The sequence below is a fragment of the Coregonus lavaretus genome (assembly GCF_964263955.1).
Source record: "Coregonus lavaretus genome assembly, chromosome: 23".
In the NCBI taxonomy this organism is placed as follows: Eukaryota; Metazoa; Chordata; class Actinopteri; order Salmoniformes; family Salmonidae; genus Coregonus; species Coregonus lavaretus.
In genome coordinates, this window is record NC_140010.1 from 33,858,926 (window position 1) to 33,883,152 (window position 24,227).

The window sequence follows — 24,227 nt, forward strand, 5'->3', positions numbered from 1 at the left end:
TGCATCCAGGCAGGGTGGATGTGGTGAGTGCTGGGTGGATGTGGTGAGTGCTGGGTGGATGTGGTGTGTGTGCTGGGTGGATGTGGTGTGTGTGCTGGGTGGATGTGGTGAGTGCTGGGTGGATGTGGTGTGTGTGCTGGGTGGATGTGGTGTGTGTGCTGGGTGGATGTGGTGAGTGCTGGGTGGATGTGGTGAGTGCTGGGTGGATGTGGTGTGTGTGCTGGGTGGATGTGGTGAGTGCAGGGTGGATGTGGTGTGTGCTGGGTGGATGTGGTGTGTGTGCTGGGTGGATGTGGTGTGTGCTGGGTGGATGTGGTGAGTGCTGGGTGGATGTGGTGAGTGCTGGGTGGATGTGGTGTGTGTGCTGGGTGGATGTGGTGAGTGTGCTGGGTGGATGTGGTGAGTGCTGGGTGGATGTGGTGTGTGTGCTGGGTGGATGTGGTGTGTGTGCTGGGTGGATGTGGTGAGTGCTGGGTGGATGTGGTGAGTGCTGGGTGGATGTGGTGTGTACCCAGCGCACAACTATCTTATTGACTCGACAATCAGCTGGTTGTTGCTTATTTATAAATTATTTATAAATGTATTGTTAGCTGAAGTTCGTGTTGCCTATTTAAAGATGATTTATTAAATCATTATTTATTGAAGTTCTTGTCTCTCGTCATCATTGAACCGCTGCTAGCTAGCTACAGTAAATGCCAATGATTTGATTAGCATAGCAATGTGGAATTAATGGAAATGAACGACTGGGTCAAAATATGAGAATAGAATAAACGACCAGCCTGTTTGGTTAGCAACTTCAGAACCTCAGAAACAACTGGCTTTTGCCCAGACTATATCGTCTGGTGGAAGGATGAAATAAAACTAATTCACTAATTAAAATAACGTTTTTAATGAAAGCATGTCATTAATCTTTTTTGAAATATGTTGTTAACCTTAGCTTCGCCTCGGCCTAAGAACAGCCCTTAGTCTGGAGTTATCGCACAATAATCCCTGGGCTCTCATGCCTTATTGCGTAATGATCTAAACTGGAACAATTTTAAATACATTTAATGAAATTAAATACACAAAAATTTATGCACGCATGACTGTAAGTCGCTTTGGATAAAAGCGTCTGCTAAATGGCATATTATTATTATTATTATTATTATTATATTATGTAAACTTTATAAGTGTCTTATTAGCATTTAAGTGTATTAAATACATGTACAATTATCTAAATTGGGACACATTTTAGTACTTAAGTACATTCTTAGTATATTAGATAAAGTGGAAAACGAATATTCTTTGAATACACTTGAGGTACTTTTTATGTATATTTTTCATAAATAAGAAGTATACAAAAATTCAAATTCAGTATAAAGGTAAGTTTGATGTGGTTGACCAATCAATGTCATTATATTATTATTATTCTAGCATGATCAATTCAATGCTATTTGAATTAGAATTCCTGTATATTGTTTATTAATTAAATGTGTTACAAGTATAATTTTACAAATATACTTCTACTCATTAACCATATTGGCTATTGTAACTAGCCATGTAAAGGTTACCTTGATTGAACAAGGCATCCTCTCAGCCAATGTTACAACAGGCTATTTACAAGCATTTGTGGATGGAGTGGCAATTTGAAAGTATATTTTTGGTAATTGTGCGCCAGTGGCAATTGACACTCTCGTTGTTCACATTATAGTGATAAATTAATATTATCAAAAATGTGTAATGTGCAATGTGTTATTAAAAGTACAATATTATTCAGTTGGAAAATGATAATCAAAACAATTTTATAAGCTAAATATGAGGAGCAACGTCATATTATTAATCAACACTTCACCTGTAGAAAAGGATGCTGGGTAATATGCAATTTTCTTTGCGTATACTTTATAGAAAGAATACTTTCTTGAGATATGAAAAAATATACTCTCAGGAAGGATGTTCTTCAGCTATGCATGTTCCCTTATGTGGAAAAAACTATCATTATCATTGTCAACTTTCTCTTTCTCTTCACTCTTCTGAACCGAAATTCAGAAAGTACTTTGAAACTCATTAATGGCATTGAAACTATACTTATAGCGTACTTGATCACTCACGAGCAGAGTTTCTAAAACACAAAAAAACATTGAATTTACAGTACACTTTTAATATGTGTATTGAAGTGTAATGATAGTGAACATATAGTATACTTAAAGACTGAAAAACAATCAATTTAAAATGCACTTTTAATATGTATATTGAAGTAAAATTATATTAGGGAGTATATTTATAGAATACTTAAAGAAATAATAGAAAATACATCTCGTATTTGAAGTATATTATATTAATTTGTAGTTTATTTAAGTATACTTGTAATATATTTGGTTCTGTTATGTAGATTACTAATGAATCATTATGTGATCTTGCGAGACATTGATTCAGCTTTGCTCTAACTTTATTAAATTAGCACCATTGTGAGACGTGGCGGAGCGACTCTCCGGTGCACTCCGGCAGCACTAACCCCTGGTCTGGAAGAAGGAGGAGTGGAGAGAGAGGGATGAGGATGGATGGATGGTTGGTTGGGGAGGAGATGAGGGATGAGGATGGATGGATGGTTGGTTGAGGAGGAGATGAGGGATGAGGATGGATGGATGGTTGGGGAGGAGATGAGGGATGAGGATGGATGGATGGTTGGGGAGGAGATGAGGGATGAGGATGGATGGATGGTTGGGGAGGAGATGAGGGATGAGGATGGATGGATGGTTGGGGAGGAGATGAGGGATGAGGATGGATGGATGGTTGGGGAGGAGATGAGGGATGCCGTTTCATCCACAGATCCCACGCCCTCATTAAAAATGTTCTACACATGAGATACTGAGAGTTGGGGGAAGGGTGTAGGTCTGGCAGTGCACGCATGCAACCATCCCATTCATTCATGGAATGAGCTTTCAAACGTCAGAAGGGATTGGAGATTTCTTTCATATTTCCTAATCGCTGATGGAATTCATCGTATTAGTGGCCTTTCACATTTGCTCAGTCAGGATCAGCACGAAATACATTTGCAGAGAGACACGGTCACTGGATCTTCATAAAGCGAAGATGATTCTCACTCACTGGTGGGCCTAGAGCTGTTGGGCTATTGTACCTTGTTTAAGTCCATCATAGTGAATGAACTCAAACTGAACGAAATCTTGATGTAAGACATTAGTAGCTTCAACCTTACCATTGAAGTCAAGGGTACAAGTGAGTCATGAAAGCACCCAGGGTTATGATTGTGTGTGTGTGTTTGGTTTTACTGTTCTTGTGGGGACCAGAAGTCCTCACAAGGATGGTAAAACAAAGACAATTCAGCGGGGATATTTCTCCGGTCCCCATAAGGAAAAAGGCTATTTTAGGCTTAGGGGTTAGGTTTAGGGTTAGGGTTACAATTAGAGTTAGGGGTTAAGGGTTAGGAGTTAGGGTTAGAGGTTTGGGGTTAGGGTTAGGTTAAGGGTTTGATTTAGGGTTAGGGGATAGGGAAAATAGTATTTTGAATGGGAATCAGTTGTTTGATCCCCACAAGGATAGTAAATGAAACGTGTGTGTGTGTGACTGTACCTTGTTGGAGGCCATCTCGCTGACAGAGTGGCGTGTCTTCAGGGTCTCCAGCTGCTCCAGACACCAGTCCAGCTCGTCCAGAGTCTCCACGGCCAGCTGCTGGAGCGGCTCCTCTGTCACACCCACACAAGGACGACACACAACGAGATGAGCCCACGATTCAATGTTCTTTTAAAGTTCAACGTTCATTCAAGAATCAATTATTCAATCTAGAATTTTGTCCAATGACGCAAGTCCCCTTTGCAGTTTCTATGGATGGTTATATCATCAGATTTATTTAATCAATCAAACAAAGATGGATAACCTAGGAGGCAACCTTGTTAAGATCTCGCCAACTTTTGTAAAGCAGAACAAACTCAACCAATCAAATCAAATCAAATGTTATTTGCCACATGTGCCGAATACAACAGGTGTAGACCTTACAGTGAAATGCTTACTTACAAGCCCTTAACCAACAATGCAGTTTTTACGAAAATAAATACAAGTGTTAAGTAAAAAATAGATAAGTAAAAATTAAAAACAGTAAATAATTAAAGAGCAGCAGTAAAATACAATAACAGTAGGGAGGCTATATACAGGGGGTACTGGTACAGAGTCAATGTGCAGGGGCACCGGTTAGTCAAGGTAATTGAGGTAATATGTACAATCACACACTTCAAAAACACTCACCTGCTAAGGTTGTCTTGCACATGGATGGTGGGTTACTGCCAGTTCTCCTATGGACACAGACATCCCCGTTTGAGTAAAGTTTATATATATATATATATATATATATATATATACACTGCTCAAAAAAATAAAGGGAACACTTAAACAACACAATGTAACTCCAAGTCAATCACACTTCTGTGAAATCAAACTGTCCACTTAGGAAGCAACACTGATTGACAATAAATGTCACATGCTGTTGTGCAAATGGAATAGACAACAGGTGGAAATTATAGGCAATTAGCAAGACACCTCCAATAAAGGACTGGTTTTGCAGTTGGTGACCACAGACCACTTCTCAGTTCCTATGCTTCCTGGCTGATGTTTTGGTCACTTTTGAATGCTGGCGGTGCTTTCACTCTAGTGGTAGCATGAGACGGAGTCTACAACCCACACAAGTGGCTCAGGTAGTGCAGCTCATCCAGGATGGCACATCAATGCGAGCTGTGGCAAGAAGGTTTGCTGTGTCTGTCAGCGTAGTGTCCAGAGCATGGAGGCGCTACCAGGAGACAGGCCAGTACATCAGGAGACGTGGAGGAGGCCGTAGGAGGGCAACAACCCAGCAGCAGGACTGCTACCTCCGCCTTTGTGCAAGGAGGAGCAGGAGGAGCACTGCCAGAGCCCTGCAAGGACGTTTGGCATTTGCCAGAGAACACCAAGATTGGCAAATTCGCCACTGGCGCCCTGTGCTCTTCACAGATGAAAGCAGGTTCACACTGAGCACATGTGACAGACGTGACAGAGTCTGGAGACGCCGTGGAGAACGTTCTGCTGCCTGTAACATCCTCCAGCATGACCGGTTTGGCGGTGGGTCAGTCATGGTGTGGGGTGGCATTTCTTTGGGGGGCCGCGCAGCCCTCCATGTGCTCGCCAGAGGTAGCCTGACTGCCATTAGGTACAGAGATGAGATCCTCAGACCCCTTGTGAGACCATATGCTGGTGCGGTTGGCCCTGGGTTCCTCCTAATGCAAAACAATGCTAGACCTCATGTGGCTGGAGTGTGTCAGCAGTTCCTGCAAGAGGAAGGCATTGATGCTATGGACTGGCCCGCCTGTTCCCCAGAACTGAATCCAATTGAGCACATCTGGGACATCATGTCTCGCTCCATCCACCAACGCCACGTTGCACCACAGACTGTCCAGGAGTTGGCGGATGCTTTAGTCCAGGTCTGGGAGGAGATCCCTCAGGAGACCATCCGCCACCTCATCAGGAGCATGCCCAGGCGTTGTAGGGAGGTCATACAGGCACATGGAGGCCACACACACTACTGAGCCTCATTTTGACTTGTTTTAAGGACATTACATCAAAGTTGGATCAGCCTGTAGTGTGGTTTTCCACTTTAATTTTGAGGGTGACTCCAAATCCAGACCTCCATGGGTTGATAAATTTGATTTCCATTGATAATTTTTGTGTGATTTTGTTGTCAGCACATTCAACTATGTAAAGAAAAAAGTATTTAATAAGATTATTTCATTCATTCAGATCTAGGATGTGTTATTTTAGTGTTCCCTTTATTTTTTTGAGCAGTGTATATATATATATGTATATCTACTTTGTATCTCCTGTTCACTTCATCGTTATAGTCAATGGCTTTGGGGGACATACGAGTTTGGGTATGAGAGGTGTAGATTGAACTTACTTGCTGGGTTGACGATCTTGCTGATGGGTCAAAACGGCAAAGTTGCTTCTTACCGTCCTCAAACTGGCAAGTACCTGCAAGAAGGGCCAAGATAAATAGAGTACGTCATCTCTACTGCCTCATTGTGATAGTTGAGGTCCTTCATGTATGAATAAAAACACTAGATGACTCATATTTGAGTGTTTGTATCCTCTCAAATTTGCTGTTGAATGTAAGTTACCTAAATTGTTTGTGTAAACTATTTTAGTCAGAATGCCAAAAGCTACACTACATGACCAAAAGTATGTGGACACCTGCTTGTCGAACATCTCATTCCAAAATTATGGTCATTAATATTATAAGTCAGCAGCCATATCGAGGAATGCCGTATTGGATTCCTAGCTTGTTCAGTAAAGTGAGTCCAGCTGTGACGCACTTCTCCCGTCACAGGCCCGGCTGCCGTGATGCACCAGCCACATTCCAAAGGCTGTTTCGGTGGTCCTCTCTACTAGTATCACCGGTACCTAGTGACAGCTGTGACTTCACTGGGCCAATGGCAACAATCTATTTATAGGTATTCTTTTGTTAAAAGTCTTAGTTACTCAGGGTTAGTCAGTCTTCAGTAAGATGTATTAGTAATTTCCTTGTCGTGTTGGTGTGCTTAATGAAGGTGTAGCTACATTCCATTCCATATATCTATTTTTAAGTATTTTGTATGTTTATTGGCTAGAGAGAGATAGAGGTAAAAGGTAGACTGCTGAAAGAGCAGTCGGCAGGATTTGAACCTATGCTAGCAGCAATACACTGGTCATGAACTCCAGAGGCAGCAGCCTAGACCACTAGACCACCGCAGGTCATTTGCTAAACTATTTGTTCGGCTGAGAAACACAGGAAAGGGCAGAATATTTCCAAAACCAACCTGTGCAAATGGTGTCACAATCATGTCTTCTCCATGTCTACAATGAAGAAAACGGAACAAAATGAGGTTACATCCAGATATTGGTTTAGGCTCTGGTCTTGATGTTTTTAAAGTACAGTAATGGAATCAGTGAAAAAGTTAAACAAATTGCAACCATTTAGTGTGCATAAAATATTTAGGTTAATAAATCCAACATAACTACTGTGGTACAAATGACTACTGTGCACATTACTCATTTGTAATAATCATAATTATTAATCAAGACAGTTGATCAGTGTCTGAAATAACACTACAACAACCTGCAGACTGATATTAAAGCAAAGAAAACACAACAGAAAAAGGTAGACCAGGCTAGGTGAAATGTAGGTCAATCAAAGGATGCCATGCACTGTACATTTTATGAACCGTGAGGTAGGGAGAAATTAAAGTGTAACTGGTAAAGTTACAGGGCTGAGGAGTTATGCTAAGGTATTTTCTTCACATGCAAAACAAAAAAGGCTTTCTCGGGGGTCACAGGAAAAACCTAGGGGAGGGCTAAAGTTTTAGTCACTGGTGCCATGGGGAGGGGAAAATGGCTCTGAAACCTGCAATGGAGAATGCAGGACAGGCCTTTGAGGGAACCTAGTCAGTGTTTTGTCAAGTTCTTCTCACCGAGACAACCAGTTGACTTCCCAGTGCTTCAAGCTTTCTTCCCTTTAAAAACAGAGGCAAGAGTTGGTGACCTGCAACCGATTAATCACAAACTAAGGTGTTCAGACACGTGGAAACTGGCTTAGGCTGACATAGGCTGGAAAAACAAACAGCAAAAGAAGAAGAAAAAAACAAGAAAGTGCCACATTTTTTCAACTTTGTCTATGTCTAATCCTACCGAAGCAGAGTTGACATGCAAGCGTGCTGGGATGGAAAGAACAGCTGGTTGCAGTAATAGGGGCTTTCAAACTGGAGGACGGTAGATTTTCCAAACCCGCAGAGCAATATGGTTTAATATAACATTTTGTGCTAATAAAACTGTGCTACATAAAAAAAGCACAATGAAGTGCTTAAGATACAGTCTACTTAGTAGGCTCTTCACAGGATAACTTAAGGGACCACACAAACTACTGTAGTATAAGGGAAAGCTTTCAAAATGGCCTAACGTGTTCCTCATGCTTTGCGATTGGAATTCCCTTTTGGAAAGCGATCCAAGAAATGACTTGCTTTCCACATATGATTTTATCTGTTCCACAAAACCATATCTGTATATAACCTTGGACATTACAACAACTCTTTGCCTTGTAGTGGAGACCTTGTAACATCATGGCCTACAGTGAGACATCTCTGCCATGACGCTTCCCAATAGATATGAGAGGAAGGTGAAAGGTCACAGAGGGAGACATTAACCAATAGGAAGGGGGGGGGGGGGCACTTACAGCTCACTGGCAGTGGAGGAGTTCCTCGAGGGGGCCTTGGGTGATAGGTCAAAGTCAGAGTCGGAGCGGTAGAGGAAGGACTCCCGGCGCTGGCTATGGGTATAATTGGCCTGGAGCACAAGGCCGGAGCCGGGACTGGCCTGGGGGTCCAGAGGGCTGCGCCCCACCGACAATCCATTCTCAACATCAAAACTATGGGGGAGACAAAGAGGAAGATGAGAAAACAATTCAATGTTCTCAAAATCCAGTTCTCCCTAATTTCTTCCTATCATTCATCATTGTAATAATCATACTCCAAAAATCATCCACTTCACAAATGATGCTCCATCACTCAATAAATTGAACACACCTTGTGCACACAGCACACATGCACATTCAGTTATCGCACAATACACAAAATATTTTAATCATTCACAACAATGCACTTTTCTTTGAGACTGATGTCAAGTCAAACGTCACCAACGGGTCTCAGGTAGACCAGACAAAGGCATCAAGCCCCCCTTCCCCCACCCCCTCTCAACAAATTGAGTTCATTTGAGAAAGCCCAAACTAAAAATATAAATGGTGTCAATCATCGCACAAAACCCTTTCAACAATGAATGTGATTTATCAAAAGCACAGGAAATGGCAGCATTTAAAAAAAGCCCATCATTGTTCCAAGTCACACCAATAAACCTGATATGAAAGAAAAAATTGGTGGTTAAGAGGGCAACAAAAACGTAAAGTAATGCATTGTGGAGTTGGGTACGTCAGATAACATTTCAATGGCACTCAGGAAGAACAGTGTCTGAATGGTGTTGGCTGGTCAGACTGTGGGAGCTGGCTGTTTGCTGACGAGGGTCAGCCTGAGGTAGCTGCTACCAGGACTCCTATAAACTATAAACCATCTTTATCGCAATTCTATAAACTATAAACCATCTTTATCGCAATTCTATAAACTATAAACCATCTTTAAGGCAATTCATATAGATATGAACACATCCATATGGATTAAGATTACTGCATCTCTGCCATGCGTAGCCAAGGTTGACATGCATGAACAGTTCTCTTTGATAATAATGCACCTCAATAGTCTAAAGAGGCTTCCTCTCCTCGTCTCCTCCCCTCATCTGCAACAGATCTTAAAAACACAGGTGGATCAAAGGAGATCCCCAAATGAATTCTACACTACATATCTGCCCCATCACATCCACCAGCAGAGCGTTTTCAGATCTGTACAGACAAAGGGAAGGAGATGAGATAAGGAAGGCACTGTAGACTATTGAGACGCGGCCAAGAGTCGGCACTGCACTGCCTATAGTAGAGGGAACTGGGATGCAGCCACGCATTGATCGGGCTGCAAGGTCAGTGTGATGTAGGATTCGGTGGAGTTAAAAATAGCCCTGCAGTATTGATGTGGTAGCATGTGAGTTGTGCTATGTATAGACTATAGACTTAGGTAGAGTGGAGTGTCCCAATCACAATGGGGTTGGTCCGTCTCCAGCAATTAAGGCAATTCCACCTTGATCCACATCCACAGTCCCACAACCTCTGCTAACATCCAAGCGTTGCTCCACTTTGTATGCAGGTTCTGATGAACTCCAGAGCAGAAATCAGCGCTTTAGCAAACAACCGTTGTAGAAACCGTGGCAGTTCTTAGACAGAGACTGGATGTAGCTCATCCCTTTGCAAATAATTAGTGCAGAGTGATATGAAAAAATAAAACAATCATTCTAAAACAGTTCTGGAATATGTAATTGAAACTAACTGAGCTAGAACTTTCCCCGGAGATGTCTCTCGTCTGATGACATGAGGCAACAGTAGTGTAAGGTACTTAAGTAAAAATACTTTAAAGTACTACTTAGGTCGTTTTTTGGGGTATCTGTACTTTACTTTACTATTTATATTTTTGACTACTTTTACTTTTACTTCACTACATTCCTAAAGAAAATGATGTACTTTCTACTCTATACATTTTCCCTGACACCCAAAAGTACTTGTTACATTTTGAATGCTTAGCAGGACAGGACAATTGTCCAATTCACGCACTTAAAGAGAAAATCCCTGGTCATCCCTACTGCATCTGATCTGGCGGACTCACTAAACACAAATGTTTTGTTTGTAAATTATGTCTGAGTGTTGGAGTGTGCCCCTGGCTATCCGTAAATTAAAAAAACAAGATAATCGTGCTGTCTGGTTTCCTTAATATAAGGAATGTACTTTTACTTTTGATTCTTAAGTCTATTTTAGCAATTACATTTACTTTTGATACTTAAATATATTCAAGTAGCATTTTACTGGGTGACTTTCACTTTTACTTGAGTCATTTTCTGTTAAAGTATCTTTACTTTACCTCAAGTATGACAATTGGGTACTTTTTCCACCACTGTGAGGCAATTAGACAACAATAACATCTGTTGTTTGTCCGATGAGCTATTAAACAGCAATAAAACAGTAGATCCAGTGGCTTCATGGCAAAATTAAACTTTCTGCCTGCTTTGGGAACCCCACTGGAAGGATTTCTTTGCTGGCAGTCAGGTGCATAGACATGGATATTGATAGATAATAGATCATTTCAGATGTATACAGTCCATACTTCATACATTCTTGTGGTCATAGTACATTAGATTGCCAAAACACCTGTTATATTGAATACATCACAGCATAAAGTACTATGTCTATATGCAGGAACACGATTTATACATTGAATGTATTATCTGTTAGTAACATTTTATAAAATGTAAGTAAAATGTATATCTACACAATCTATTATATACCTGTTTTAGGATTAAAACCAAAAACATACAAGTCAAATTGAGAGAACAATAGGCAAGCCAAAAATCTATAATGTCAAAATGGCTACAGTAGCCTCTCCATTCAATTCACCATCCACTTCATTCCCTGGGATGTTGCATGAGGACAAGACGCTGGTCTGATACAGTGTGTTATGTCATCAATGCAGAAGCCCTCCTCCATTCATATGACACAGAATACTATAGATAATGTAGCCACAGAGAGAGACAGGGCAGACACTGGCCGTGGCCCCACTCTCCTAGGGTGTCTCAGGGGGAGTTGGGATATGCAAAAAACACATTACCAATTCACACATGCGTATAATACACACTTGTACATGTGTGAAACAGGACAAATATTAGCATCCACCAAATTATGATGTATTACTACAGGGTTCTTCAATTCCGGTCCTGGAGGGCCGAAACACTTCTGTTTTTTATTTCTACCTGGTAGTTAATTGCACTCACCTGGTGTCCCAGGTCTGAATTAGCCCCTGATTAGAAGGAGAGGATGAAAAACAGAGGTGTTTCGGCCCTCCAGGACCGGAATTGAAGAACTCTGTATTACTATGTAGGAGCACAGACTGTTCAATGCTGAGACAAGCAAAGAGATATGGGGAGAGAGAAATAGAGAGAGAGATAGAGAGAGAGAGAGAGAGAGAGAGAGAGAGAGAGAGAGAGAGAGAGAGAGAGAGAGAGAGAGAGAGAGAGAGAGAGAGAGAGAACAGGCTGTTCAAATCTGAGGCACATTAGGGCATTTCGCTCATAGTGTATATACTGAGCGTGAGTACATTGAACAAGGTGGCATTGCGAGGGGAGCTGTGCGTGTATATACGTGTGTGTGAGAGTGTGAGAATGTGTTGTGTGTAGTGTCCTAAAAATAACTGTGCAATTGCTCCCTCTCTCTCTTCCTCCTCTGGCTGATTCTACACACTGACTGTACGGCTATTTGTGCATCTGCAGCATAATCGCTTCTGCCTCTGCACTGCTAAAAATAGCCTCTCCATGCTGAGAATAGAGGCAGAATATCTCAAAATAGGTTTTCAGGTGAATCGGGCTCCCTCTTTCTCTCCTTCCCCCACTCCCATCGCCGAGACCATAGTCTTCCCTTCATTCATAAATATGTATGGAGGGTTTCTATTTGAAGCAGATGCCAGTCTAAATTTAGTTTCCATCAAAAATCTCTGCCCGTGTCTTTCTCTCGCTGGCACTTTCAGAGCTTTTCTCCTCGGCGGCCCAGTTTAAAGCCTTCAGAATGGGCCTTCTGACTTAATCATCAGGTTTTACTTTGTTTACCTTTCAGTTGAGTACTACACAGTGGTGGCGTATGCTACTATGGTTGATTTGCTGGTGCATGTTGTGCAGTGCCTGAGTATACATTGTTTCCTTAGCACACTTGAGCTATTGTTGTTCGATATGTATTGAATGTACAAATTCATTTTGGAATATGTGTCATTACACTTGGCACATTGGAAGTGTTACATTAGCCAATTTTGGGCATATCGACAAACATGAGTGTAGTCATACTGTGACACAACAAATACTGCTGGACACATGCAATAATTTGCATGTTCAGATGACTAAGTTTCAAATCATGTTCATACACTTAAAGATACACGACCACAGGTCTACATGGACAACCTAGGGTTTCTATATGGATGCGAGCCACCATGGAGAAATGCTGAATATGTCATCTGTATTTGTTTGGAGTTCAGGGTTAAGTTCAGAGCAGAGGAAGCTCCCATATGGCACCACTATGGCTCTTTGTGCGTCTGGATTTCAAAAAACTCCATTGTCTTCTCTAGTTCACATGCCTACCAGTCACACCCTCAGGCACAAACAAACACAAGTGTGAACAGAAATGAAAAGAACGGAAAGGAAAATGGTCCAACATAATCCTGGGGAGTGGGTGTTCAACATAAGATTGGGAACATAGTGAGTGGTCAGAGAGAGCTGTAGGTATTGAAAATGAGAACGTGAATGTTTGTTCTGCTTGGGATAGGGTCCCTCTACTGGGCTTTGTTGAAATCACAAGTCTTGAATTGACTCAACCGAGTTCCCTAGAACAGTGGTTCCCAACCTTTTTCGTTTACTGTACCACCAATTGAATTCTGCTTTGCCCGGAGTACCCCTGAAGTACCCCCTTATGTGCATTTTACCAGAAGGCCTATGGTCTCATGAGTCTTCTCAAGTACCCCCTGTAGATAGGCCAAGTACCCCCAAGGGTCCTAGTACCTCTGGTTGGGAACCACTGTCCTAGAACATAGGTTCCCAAACTTTTTTGGGGCCGTGGACCCCTTTTGTGATGACAAATTCATCAGGGACCCCCTCAAAATCAGAACACAACTCTGACTTTAGAGTGTGATAAAAAATTGCAAACAAGGAGTTTTACTATGATTGCTGCAGTGCATGGGCAGACTAATCAAGTCTCGGACCCTGTCGCTACACTTGCAATACCATCTGCTAACCATGTGTATGTGACCAATACATTTGATTTGATTTGATTTGTGAAATAACGTTTTAAAGCCCCCCCACACAGTTTTAAAGCTAATTTCCTGCAACTCTACACATTTTCCCATGGAGAAGAGAGAGAATTTTGCAGTTTTAAAGCTTAAATTACAGTGCATTTATGTTCAAAAATAATAATAATGGGAATACAAGAAGTATTGAGTTGAAAACTGGATCATTGATGGAAAACTGTGGATCCCTGTGAGTCTCCCAGGCCCTGTTGTGCAGGGTATATTGTAGATCAGGGCTGTTCAATGTCGGTCCTGGAGGGCCGAAACACTTCTGGTTTTCATCCTTCTCCTTCTAATAAGGGACTTCAGACCAGGTGAGTGCAATTACCTAGTACCCAGTAGAAACAAAAAACAGTAGGACCGGAATTGAACAGCCCTATTGTAGATTATCTAATATTACATTGTATTGTGTTGTATTGCACCCTTTAAACTTCTTCCATAGACCCCTTGGCCAAATTTGTTTAATCTGTTGTTGCTAGCAATATTATATATGTTTTTTTTTTTTTTTTACATCTTGCAGCGGACCCCCTGCAGTACCTCTGCGGACCACAATTTGGGAACCACTGCCCTAGAACACGAGAGAGATGGTAGTAAAAACAGCTATTGATAGCTTTTTAATGTAAAACATTTTTTTTATAGGTCTAGTCGTTGTCACGACTTCCGCCAAGGCTGCCTCCCTTCCTTGTTCGGGCAGGCTTCGGCGTTCGTCGTCACCGGCTTACTAGCCACTGCCGCTCCATATATCATCATTCCATTTGTCTTGTCTTGTTAATTACACACACCTGGTTCATATCCCCTCATTAGTCCATGTACAAGTGTTCCCTCTGCCCCCCTTGTCCTTGTGCGTGATTGTTTGTTCGTGAGAGTAGTGTAGCTTGGTGGAGCTACTCATACCTTGTTATTGCCGGGGTAGATATTTCCCCTGTGCCTGTTATTGTTGGAGCTACCGTTACCTTGTATTGCCAGGGTAGATTTTCCCCTGTGCCTGTTTCGTTTGTCGCTATCCAGCGCTATTTGTGTACGATGGAATAAACTTTGCATTCGGTGATTACCCTCCTGCGCCTGACTCCTTCTATCACACTCATCACAGTCATATTGTTCTTTAGTCGTAGTGTTTTTAGTTTAAATGTGTTGCTGTTCCTGTCCATTAGTGTTCTGTATTTTGTCATGTTCTATGTTTTGTGTGGACCCCAGGAAGAATAGCTGCTGCTTCTTAAAAAAATGACACTGCACTAGTTCTAAACACACATTTTCCCTTCTGGCAATCAATAAGATCTCTTTATTCATTATCGTTAAAAATGGAGGTAAGTTACTGTCAGGGCCGTAACTACATATGAAGGCACAGAGTAATCAAAAATAATACATATAAGGGCCTCCCGAGTGGTGCAGCGGTCTAAGGCGCAGTGCTTGAGGTGTCACTACAGACCTGGGTTCGATCCCAGGCTGTCACAACCGGCCGTGACTGAGAGTCCCATAAGGCGCCGCACAATTGGCCCAGCGTCGTCCGAGGGGGATTTACTTGGCTCATCACGCTCTAGCGACTCCTTGTGGGAGGCCGGGCGCCTGCAGGCTGACTTCAGTCATCAGTTGAGCAGTGTTTCCTCCGACACATTGGGGCAGCTGGCTTCTGGGTTAAGCGGGCGGGTGTTAAGAAGCGCGGTTTGGCAGGTCATGTTTGGGAGGACGCACTCTCCCGAGCCCGTTGGGGAGTTGCAGCGATGAGACAAGATTGAAATTGGGGAGAAAAGGGGGGTAAAATACACACACAAAAAAAAATATATATATACATACTATATATACAAAAGTATGTGGACACGCCTTCAAATTAATGGATTTGTCTATTTCAGCCACACCCATTGCTGACAGGCGTATAAAATCGAGCACACAGCCATGCAATCTCCATAGACAAACATTGGCAGTAGAATGCCCTTACTGAAGAGCTCAGTGACTTTCAACGTGGCACCGTCATAGGATGCCTCCTTTCCAACAAGTCAGTTTGTAAATTTCTGCCCTGCTAGAGTTGCCCCGGGCAACGGTAAGTGCTTTTATTGTGAAGTGGAAACGTCTAGGAGCAACAACGGCTCAGCCGCGAAGTGGTAGGTCACAGAACGGGACCACCGAGTGCTGAAGCGCGTAGAGAGTAAAAATCGTCTATCCTCGGTTGCAACACTCACTATCGAGATCCAAACTGCCTCTGGAAGCAATGTCAGCACAATAACTGTTTGTCAGGAGCTTCATGAAATGGGTTTCCATGACCGAGCAGCACACAAGCCTAAGCTCACCATGCGCAATACCAAGCATTAGCTGGAGTGGTGTAAAACTCGCCGCCATTGGACTCTGGAGCAGTGGAAACCCGTTCTCTGGAGTGATGAATCACGCTTTACCATCTGGCAGTTCGTCAGACTAATCTGGGTTTGGCGGAAGCCAGGAGAACGCTACCTGCCCGAATGCATAGTGCCAACTGTAAAGTTTGGTGGAGGAGGAATAATGGTCTGGGGCTGTTTTTCATGGTTTGGGGCTAGGCCCCTTAGTTCCAGTGAAGGGAAATCTTAACGCTACAGCATACAATTACATTCTAGATGATTCTGTGCTTCCAACTTTGTGGTAACAGTTTGGGGAAGGCCCTTTCCTGTTTCAGCATGACAATGCCCCTGTGCACAAAGCGAGGTACATACAGAAATGGTTTGTCGAAATCGGTGTGGAAGAGCTTGACTGCTCTGCACAGAGCCCTGACCTCAACCCCATCAAACATCTTTGGGATGAATTGGAATGCTGACTGCGAGCCAGGCTTAATCACCCAACATCAGTGCCCGACCTCACTAACGCTCTTGTGGCTGAATGGAAGCAAGTCCCTGCAGCAATGTTCCAACATCTAGTGGAAATATTTCCCAGAAGAGTGGAGGCTGTTATAGCAGCACTGCTAAAGCTAACTCTCTCTCCTCTGCTCTTGTCCTTCTAGACCTGTCTGCTGCCTTTGATACTGTGAACCATCAGATCCTCCTCTCCACCCTCTCCGAGCTGGGCATCTCCGACGCGGCTCACTCTTGGATTGCGTCCTACCTGACCGGTCGCTCCTACCAAGTGGCGTGGCGAGAAGCTGTCTCCGCACCACGTGCTCTCACCACTGGTGTCCCCCAGGGCTCAGTTCTAGGCCCTCTCCTATTCTCGCTATACACCAAGTCACTTGGCTCTGTCATGTCCTCACATGGCCTCTCCTATCATTGCTACGCAGACGACACACAACTAATCTTCTCCTTTCCCCCTTCTGATAACCAGGTGGCGAATCGCATCTCTGCATGTCTGGCAGACATATCAGTATGGATGACGGATCACCACCTCAAGCTGAACCTTGGCAAGACGGAGCTGCTCTTCCTCCCGGGGAAGGATTGCCCGTTCCATGATCTCGCCATCACGGTTGACAACTCCGTTGTGTCCTCCTCCCAGAGTGCGAAGAGCCTTGGCGTGACCCTGGACAACACCCTGTCGTTCTCCGCTAACATCAAGGCAGTGACCCCATCCTGTAGGTTCATGCTCTACAACATTCGGAGAGTACGACCCTGCCTTACACAGGAAGCGGCACAGGTCCTAATCCAGGCACTTGTCATCTCCCGTCTGGATTACTGCAACTCGCTGTTGGCTGGGCTCCCTGCCTGTGCCATTAAACCCCTACAACTCATCCATCTGTGAATGCCGCAGCCCGTCTGGTGTTCAACCTTCCCAAGTTCTCTCACGTCACCCCGCTCCTCCGCACACTCCACTGGCTTCCAGTTGAAGCTTGCATCTGCTACAAGACCATGGTGCTTGCCTACGGAGCTGTGAGGGGAACGGCACCTCCGTACCTTCAGGCTCTGATCAGTCCCTACACCCAAAACGAGGGCATTGCGTTCATCCACCTCTGGCCTGCTGGCTCCCCTACCTCTGCGGAAACACAGTTCCCGCTCAGCTCAGTCAAAACTGTTCGCTGCTCTGGCACCCCAATGGTGGAACAAGCTCCCTCACGACGCCAGGACAGCGGAGTCACTCACCACCTTCCGGAGACATTTGAAACCCCACCTCTTTAAGGATACCTGGGATAGGATAAAGTAATCATTCGTAAAAATCGAAATAACTTCAAAGATCTTAATTGTAAAGGGTTTAAACACTGTTTCCCATGCTTGTTCAATGAACCATAAACAATTAATGAACATGCACCTGTGGAACGGTCGTTAAGACACTAACAGCTTACAGAAGGTAGGCAATTAAGGTCACAGTTATGAAAACTTAGGACACTAAAGCGGCCTTTCTACTGACTCTGAAAAACATCAAAAGAAAGATGCCCAGGGTCCCTGCTCATCTGTGTGAACGTGCCTTAGGCATTCTGCAAGGAGGCATGAGGACTGCAGATGTGGCCAGGGCAATAAATTGCAATGTCTGTACTGTGAGACGCCTAAGACAGCGCTACAGGGAGACAGGACGGACAGCTGATCGTCCTTGCAGTGGCAGACCACGTGTAACAACACCTGCACAGGATCGGTACATCCGAACATCACACCTGCGGGACAGCTACAGGATGGCAACAACAACTGCCCGAGTTAAACCAGGAACGCACAATCCCTCCATCAGTGCTCAGACTGTCCGCAATAGGCTGAGAGAGGCTGGGCTGAGGGCTTGTGGGCTGTTGTAAGGCAGGTCCTCACCAGACATCACCGGCAACAACGTCGCCTATGGGCATAAACCCACTGTCGCTGGACCAGACAGGACTGGCAAAAAGTGCTCTTCACTGACGAGTCGCGATTTCAGGGGTGATGGTCGGATTCGCGTTTATCGTTGAAGGAATGAGCGTTACACCAAGGCCTGTACTCTGGAGCGGGATCGATTTGGCGGTGGAGGGTCAGTCATGGTCTGGGGTGGTGTGTCACAGCATCATCGGACTGAGCTTGTTGTCATTGCAGGCAATCTCAACGCTGTGCGTTACAGGGAAGACATCCTCCTACCTCATGTGGTACCCTTCCTGCAGGCTCATCTTGACATGACCCTCCAGCATGACAATGCCACCAGCCATATTGCTGGTTCCATGCGTGATTTCCTGCAAGACAGGAATGTCAGTGTTCTGCCATGGCCAGCGAAGAGCCCGGATCTCAATCCCATTGAGAATGTCTGGGACCTGTTGGATCGGAGGGTGAGGGCTAGGGCCATTCCCCCCAGAAATGTCTGGGAACTTGCAGGTGCCTTGGTGGAAGAGTGGGGTAACATCTCACAGCAAGAACTGGCAAATCTGTTGCAGTCCATGAGGAGGAGATGCACTGCGATACTTAATGCAGCTGGTGGCCACACCAGATACTGACTGATACTTTTGATTTTGACCCCCCTTTGTTCAGGGACACATTATTCAATTTCTGTTAGTCACATGTCTGTGGAACTTGTTCAGTTTATGTCTCAGTTGTTGAATGTTGTTATGTTCATACAAATATTTATGTTAAGTTTGCTGAAAATAAACGCAGTTGACAGTGAGAGGACGTTTCTTTTTTTGCTGAGTTTATATCTAAAAGGCTATGTGTTTGTAGATCGACTGAGGTGAATGAAGCTACAGCAACCAATGTGATAATGACTGCGGTCATTTTTGCTTGTTTTTGCTGTTCTCCAAATAGCATTTAGAATTTTTAAATTGTATAGAAGAATCCCTACACCCCAAACGCCGCCCCGCTACCCGGACCTCACTAAAACTCAATCCAAGAGCTTTTGTGTACAGAACCGCATTAGGCTGGGGGCCAGACTGACAGACAGACATGAAGACATGAAGACAAACCCGCAGGAGCAAATATCATGTTTCTCTGAAACACACCTGATTATCTGTTCAAAAGCCCACATTCCAGGCTAAATGTTTCATGAAAGAAAAGGAGGCGTGTTACTTAACATGCTGCCTGGTAAGTAAGCGTGATTAATGTCAGCCTGTCAGTAGGTCGGCTATCTGACACCCCGCCTGTGTCACTGCATGTCACGGCTGCGTCAATTCCAGCTGGGGAACATTAGAGCACATGAGCGCCCTGCACTGCGGGAGGTCTACCTCGTCCCTCTGAGGCACGGTACGAGTGTTGGAGAGAGATTACGAGAGGCAGAGGGGAGTAAGAGTAGCCCCGAAAAATCAGGCCAGGCCTGTCATCCGACTCCTCATCCATCATTCTCATCCACAGAACTCTCCAGACATACACCCACCGTACAGTTAGTTACACCAGACTCCAGCACCGGCTGGCCAATTCATAGGGCTTTGAAACGAAGAAGCTCCCGCTAACTGCTTATAACGCTACTTGCAGAACTTGGTAGGCTATTGGTTTACTTTACAGTCCTGGTAATGGTGTTTGCCCAATCTTTACTATAAAATCATAAGGGATACGATACCATTGCTACCTAACGTTACTTGACAGAATTCTACTACCTACTACTAAATGGTGGGTAATGAATCCCAAAGAGTAATTATTTGGTAATCATCATGAAATGACTATTTTACCATTTCTATGTCATATCTGGTAAACAGAAGCCTGTCAATTAAAACCGAACCCAGTGTCTCACTTTTTTGAAGCGAGAAGTGCTAACTCTGACAAGGGTTCGTCAACAGAAATTAGCATTGTTATAAACTCCATTGCACCTGCAAGGGTACTAAAGAGCGACACCACCACCAATGCACCAATTAACTTGACTATGGACAACAACAATGGCGAACAACAGTTACATCTTATATTCTATTGTATGTAGGGCCAAAGATTATCTATTATATTGACAAGATACCCGAGTGACCACACTAACAATGGAAATATATTTCCCAAAGATGTGCTAACCTTAACCCCTACCCTACCCTAACCTTAACCATAACCATAACTCTTACCTAACCCTAACCAGAATCGTTTAAAATGTCAACTTCAATGGGGGTAGGGATGTCCCAAAGATCACGGATAGCAAGGACCCCTCAAAGAGGGAAGGCAGGCAGGAGGAGGCAAGATCAGGTGGGACCATTCTAGCCAATGAGGGAACATACGCATGTGAACAACAGGCACACCTAATGCGTGCTTATCTCACGCAGACAGATTTTGGACGGAGTATATCCTCTCGAGTCGCCTCTTCCTCTCTGGCAGGACTGACTGCATCATCACTTGTAACATGCTGACTAGACCCTCCGCGTGCGCCATCGCGCGCATGTTGATTTTGTCCATCCACACCAGACGCGATCAGGCCACGCAGGTTGAAATATCAAAACGAACTCTGAACCAACTATATTAATTTGGGGACAGGTCAAAAATAATTAAACACTCATGGCAATTTAGCTAGCTAGCTTGCTGTTGCTAGCTAATTTGTCCTGGGATATAAACAGTGGGTTGTTATTTTACCTGAAACGCACAAGGTCCTCTATTCCGACAATTGATCCACAGATAAAAGGGTAAACCGAGTTCGTTTCTAGTAATCTCTCCTCCTTCAGTCTTCTTCTTCTTCTTTGGACTTTATATGGCGGTTGGCAACCAACTTTAAGGTGCATTACCACCACCAACTGGACTGGAGTGTGGACCTCAGCTCATCTTTCAATCACCCATGTGGGTACAGTTGAAGTCGGAAGTTTACATACACTTAGGTTGGAGTCATTAAAACTAGTTTTTCAACCACTCCACAAATTTCTTGTTAACAAACTATAGTTTTGGCAAGTCGGTTAGGACATCTACTTTGTTCATGACACAAGTAATTTTTCCAACAATTGTTTACAGACAGATTATTTTACTTATAATTCACTGTATCACAATTCCAGTGGGTCAGAAGTTTACAAACACTAAGTTGACTGTGCCTTTAAACAGCTTGGAAAATTCCAGAAAATGATGTCATGGCTTTAGAATCTTCTGATAGGCTAATTGACATCATTTGAGTCAGTTGGAGGTGTACCTGTGGATGTATTTCAAGGCCTACCTTCAAACTCAGTGCCTCTTTGCTTGACATCATGGGAAAATCAAAAGAAATCAGCCAAGACCTCAGAAAAGAAATGATAGACCTCCACAAGTCTGGTTCATCCTTGGGAGCAATTTCCAAATACCTGAAGGTACCACGTTCATCTGTATAAACAATAGTACGCAAGTATAAACAACATGGGACCACGCAGCCGTCATACCGCTCAGGAAGGAGATGCGTTCTGTCTCCTAGAGATTAACGTACTTTGGTGCGAAAAGTGCAAATCAATCCCAGAACAACAGCAAAGGACCTTGTGAAGATGCTGGAGGAAACAGGTACAAAAGTATCTATATCCACAGTAAAACGAGTCCTATATCGACATAACCTGACAGGCCACTCAGCAAGGAAGAAGCCATTGCTCCAAAACCGCCATAAAAAAGCCAGACTATGGTTTGCAACTGCACATGGGGACAAAGATCGTACTTTTTGGAGAAATGTCCTCTGGTCTGATGAAACAAAAATAGAACAATTAAAGGTCAAATACACTGCATTTCAAACAGTCAGCAATTATCTAATGAATTCAGGGCTTGTGAAGTTATACCTAGGTTAAATATAAGCCTTCCACAACCATAAGACCCACTAATAATTTAATTATATTATCAAAATAGTTTAACCTGCTTTTTTTTCAATAATCACTGATCTGTCACTTTTCTGTTACAAATTTAACTAGAACCATGCATAATGCACATTCACTAATAATTACTAACTTCTTGTAGCAGGCATTAGGCTATAGAAAATTAACACAGGTCTCATCAACAATCTCTTAAACCCACGTGCTAGTGATTAGCCAGCTAATCTTTATTTCAAATGTAGCCTACTTCGATCTATACTGAACAAAAATATAAACGCAACAACATAAAGTGCACCTGTGTAATGAGCATTCTGTTTAATCAGCTTCTTGATTTGCCACACCTGTCAGGTGGATGGATTATCTTGGCAAAGTAGAAATGCTCACTAGCAGCAATATAAACTCATTTGTGCACAACATTTGAGAGAAATAAGCTTTTTGTGTGTATGGAACATTTCTGGGATTTTTTTTTTCAGCTCATGAAACATGGGACCAACACTTTACACCCTTCTTTTGATCTCCAACTGTTTGAAAAGCATGTTAGCCTGTCCACTTTGTTCAGATGTTAAAATCAAGTGGCCTACCTTATTTCTCAGAATGAGAACAAGTTGCCAATTCCTTATGTAATTGTGTTTTATGCTTATTGCACATTTATAAAACACAGACTAGACAGCTAGTATAAAAGTATTTGGCTTAAATGCTTCTAGCGGTACGTGGTACCCCAGTGCCGTGCGCGACAAACTGGCTCATTCATTTTTCCAGAATTAATGTTCATTGACACTCTCATTTTAGTAGTGTCTGCGCCGCGTGCAATTTGAGTAGTTGAGACATAAAAAGTGTATCGTTAGAAAAGTTAACTTCTCCTCTATTACAGTAAAATAACGTCTCAAAATATAAATAGCGAGTTGAAACCGCTTGTCAGAGAGGAAGATGTTGGCGTGAGAGGCAGGGGGAGAGGCTTGGCGTGTGTGTAAACCATAAAATAGAGAAAGACGCGAAGCGAGAGGTTTCACTCTCGCTAAGATCTGTCCAAAATAAGGCCAATGCATTTCTATGGGCTTATTTTGGACCTAAGCTTGTCGCCTGCCTTCCCACCTTTGGAACAACGACTCACATTGTTAGGGTGGAGACGTACACTACCAGTCAAAAGTTTGGACACACCTACTCATTCAATGATTTTTCTTTATTTTTACTATTTTCTACATTGTAGAATAATAGTGAAGACATCAAAACTATGAAATAACACATATGGAATCATATAGTATTCAAAAAAGTGTTAAACAAATCAAAATATATGTTATATTTGAGATTCTTCAAATAGCCACCCTTTGTTGCCTTGATGACAGCTTTGCACACTCTTGGCATTCTCTCAACCAGCTTCATGAGGTAGTCACCTGGAATGCATTTCAATTAACAGGTGTGCCTTCTTAAAAGTTAATTTGTGGAATTTCTTTCCTTAATGCGTTTGAGCCAATCAGTTGTGTTGTGACAGGGTAGTTGGGTATAGAGAAGATAGCCCTATTTGGTCAAATACCAAGTCCATATTATGGCAAGAACAGCTCCAAAAAAAAATCAAGAAAAAATAAAATAAAATAAATGAATAAAAATAACAGCTCTAATATGCAAAGAGGCAATTTCAAGAACTTTGAAAGTTACTTCAAATGCAGTCGCAAAAACCATCAAGCGCTATGATGAAACTGGCTCTCACGAAGACCGCCACAGCAATGGAAGACCCAGAGTTACCTCTGCTGCAGACGATAAGTTCATTAGAGTCCCCAGCCTCAGAAATTGCAGCCCAAATAAATGCTTCACAGAGTTCAAGTCACAGACACATCTCAACAACAACTGTTCAGAGGGGACTGTGTGAATCAGGCCTTCATGGTCGAATTGCTGCAATGAAAATACTACTAAAGGACACCAATAATAAGAAGAGACCTGCTTGGGCCAAGAAACATGAGCAATGGACATTAGACTGGTGGAAATGTGTCCTTTGGTCTGGAGTCCAAATTGGAGATTTTTGGTTCCAACCGCTGTGTCTTTGTGAGACACGGTGTGGGTGAACGGATGATCTCCGCATGTGTAGTTCCCACCGTAAAGCATGGAGGAGGAGGCGTTATGGTGTGGGGTTGCTTTGCTGGTGACACTGTCTGTGATTTATTTAGAATTCAAGGCACACTTAACCAGCA

At 43.2% G+C, this 24,227-nt stretch overlaps 1 protein-coding gene across 1 annotated transcript in view; it reads right to left on the reverse strand.

Moving 5' to 3' along the window:
- The window catches only part of LOC311098940 (3',5'-cyclic-AMP phosphodiesterase 4C-like), a 73,777-nt gene that overhangs the window by 21,916 nt on the left and 27,634 nt on the right, over positions 1–24,227 (reverse strand). Inside the window, exons 3-7 of the mRNA XM_084139495.1 lie at positions 8,222–8,413; positions 6,813–6,849; positions 5,915–5,988; positions 4,237–4,283; positions 3,568–3,680 (exon numbers count right to left, since the gene is read on the reverse strand). Coding sequence (XP_083995621.1) covers positions 3,568–3,680; positions 4,237–4,283; positions 5,915–5,988; positions 6,813–6,849; positions 8,222–8,413 — 463 coding nt within the window. The remainder of the gene's footprint in view (positions 1–3,567; positions 3,681–4,236; positions 4,284–5,914; positions 5,989–6,812; positions 6,850–8,221; positions 8,414–24,227) is intronic.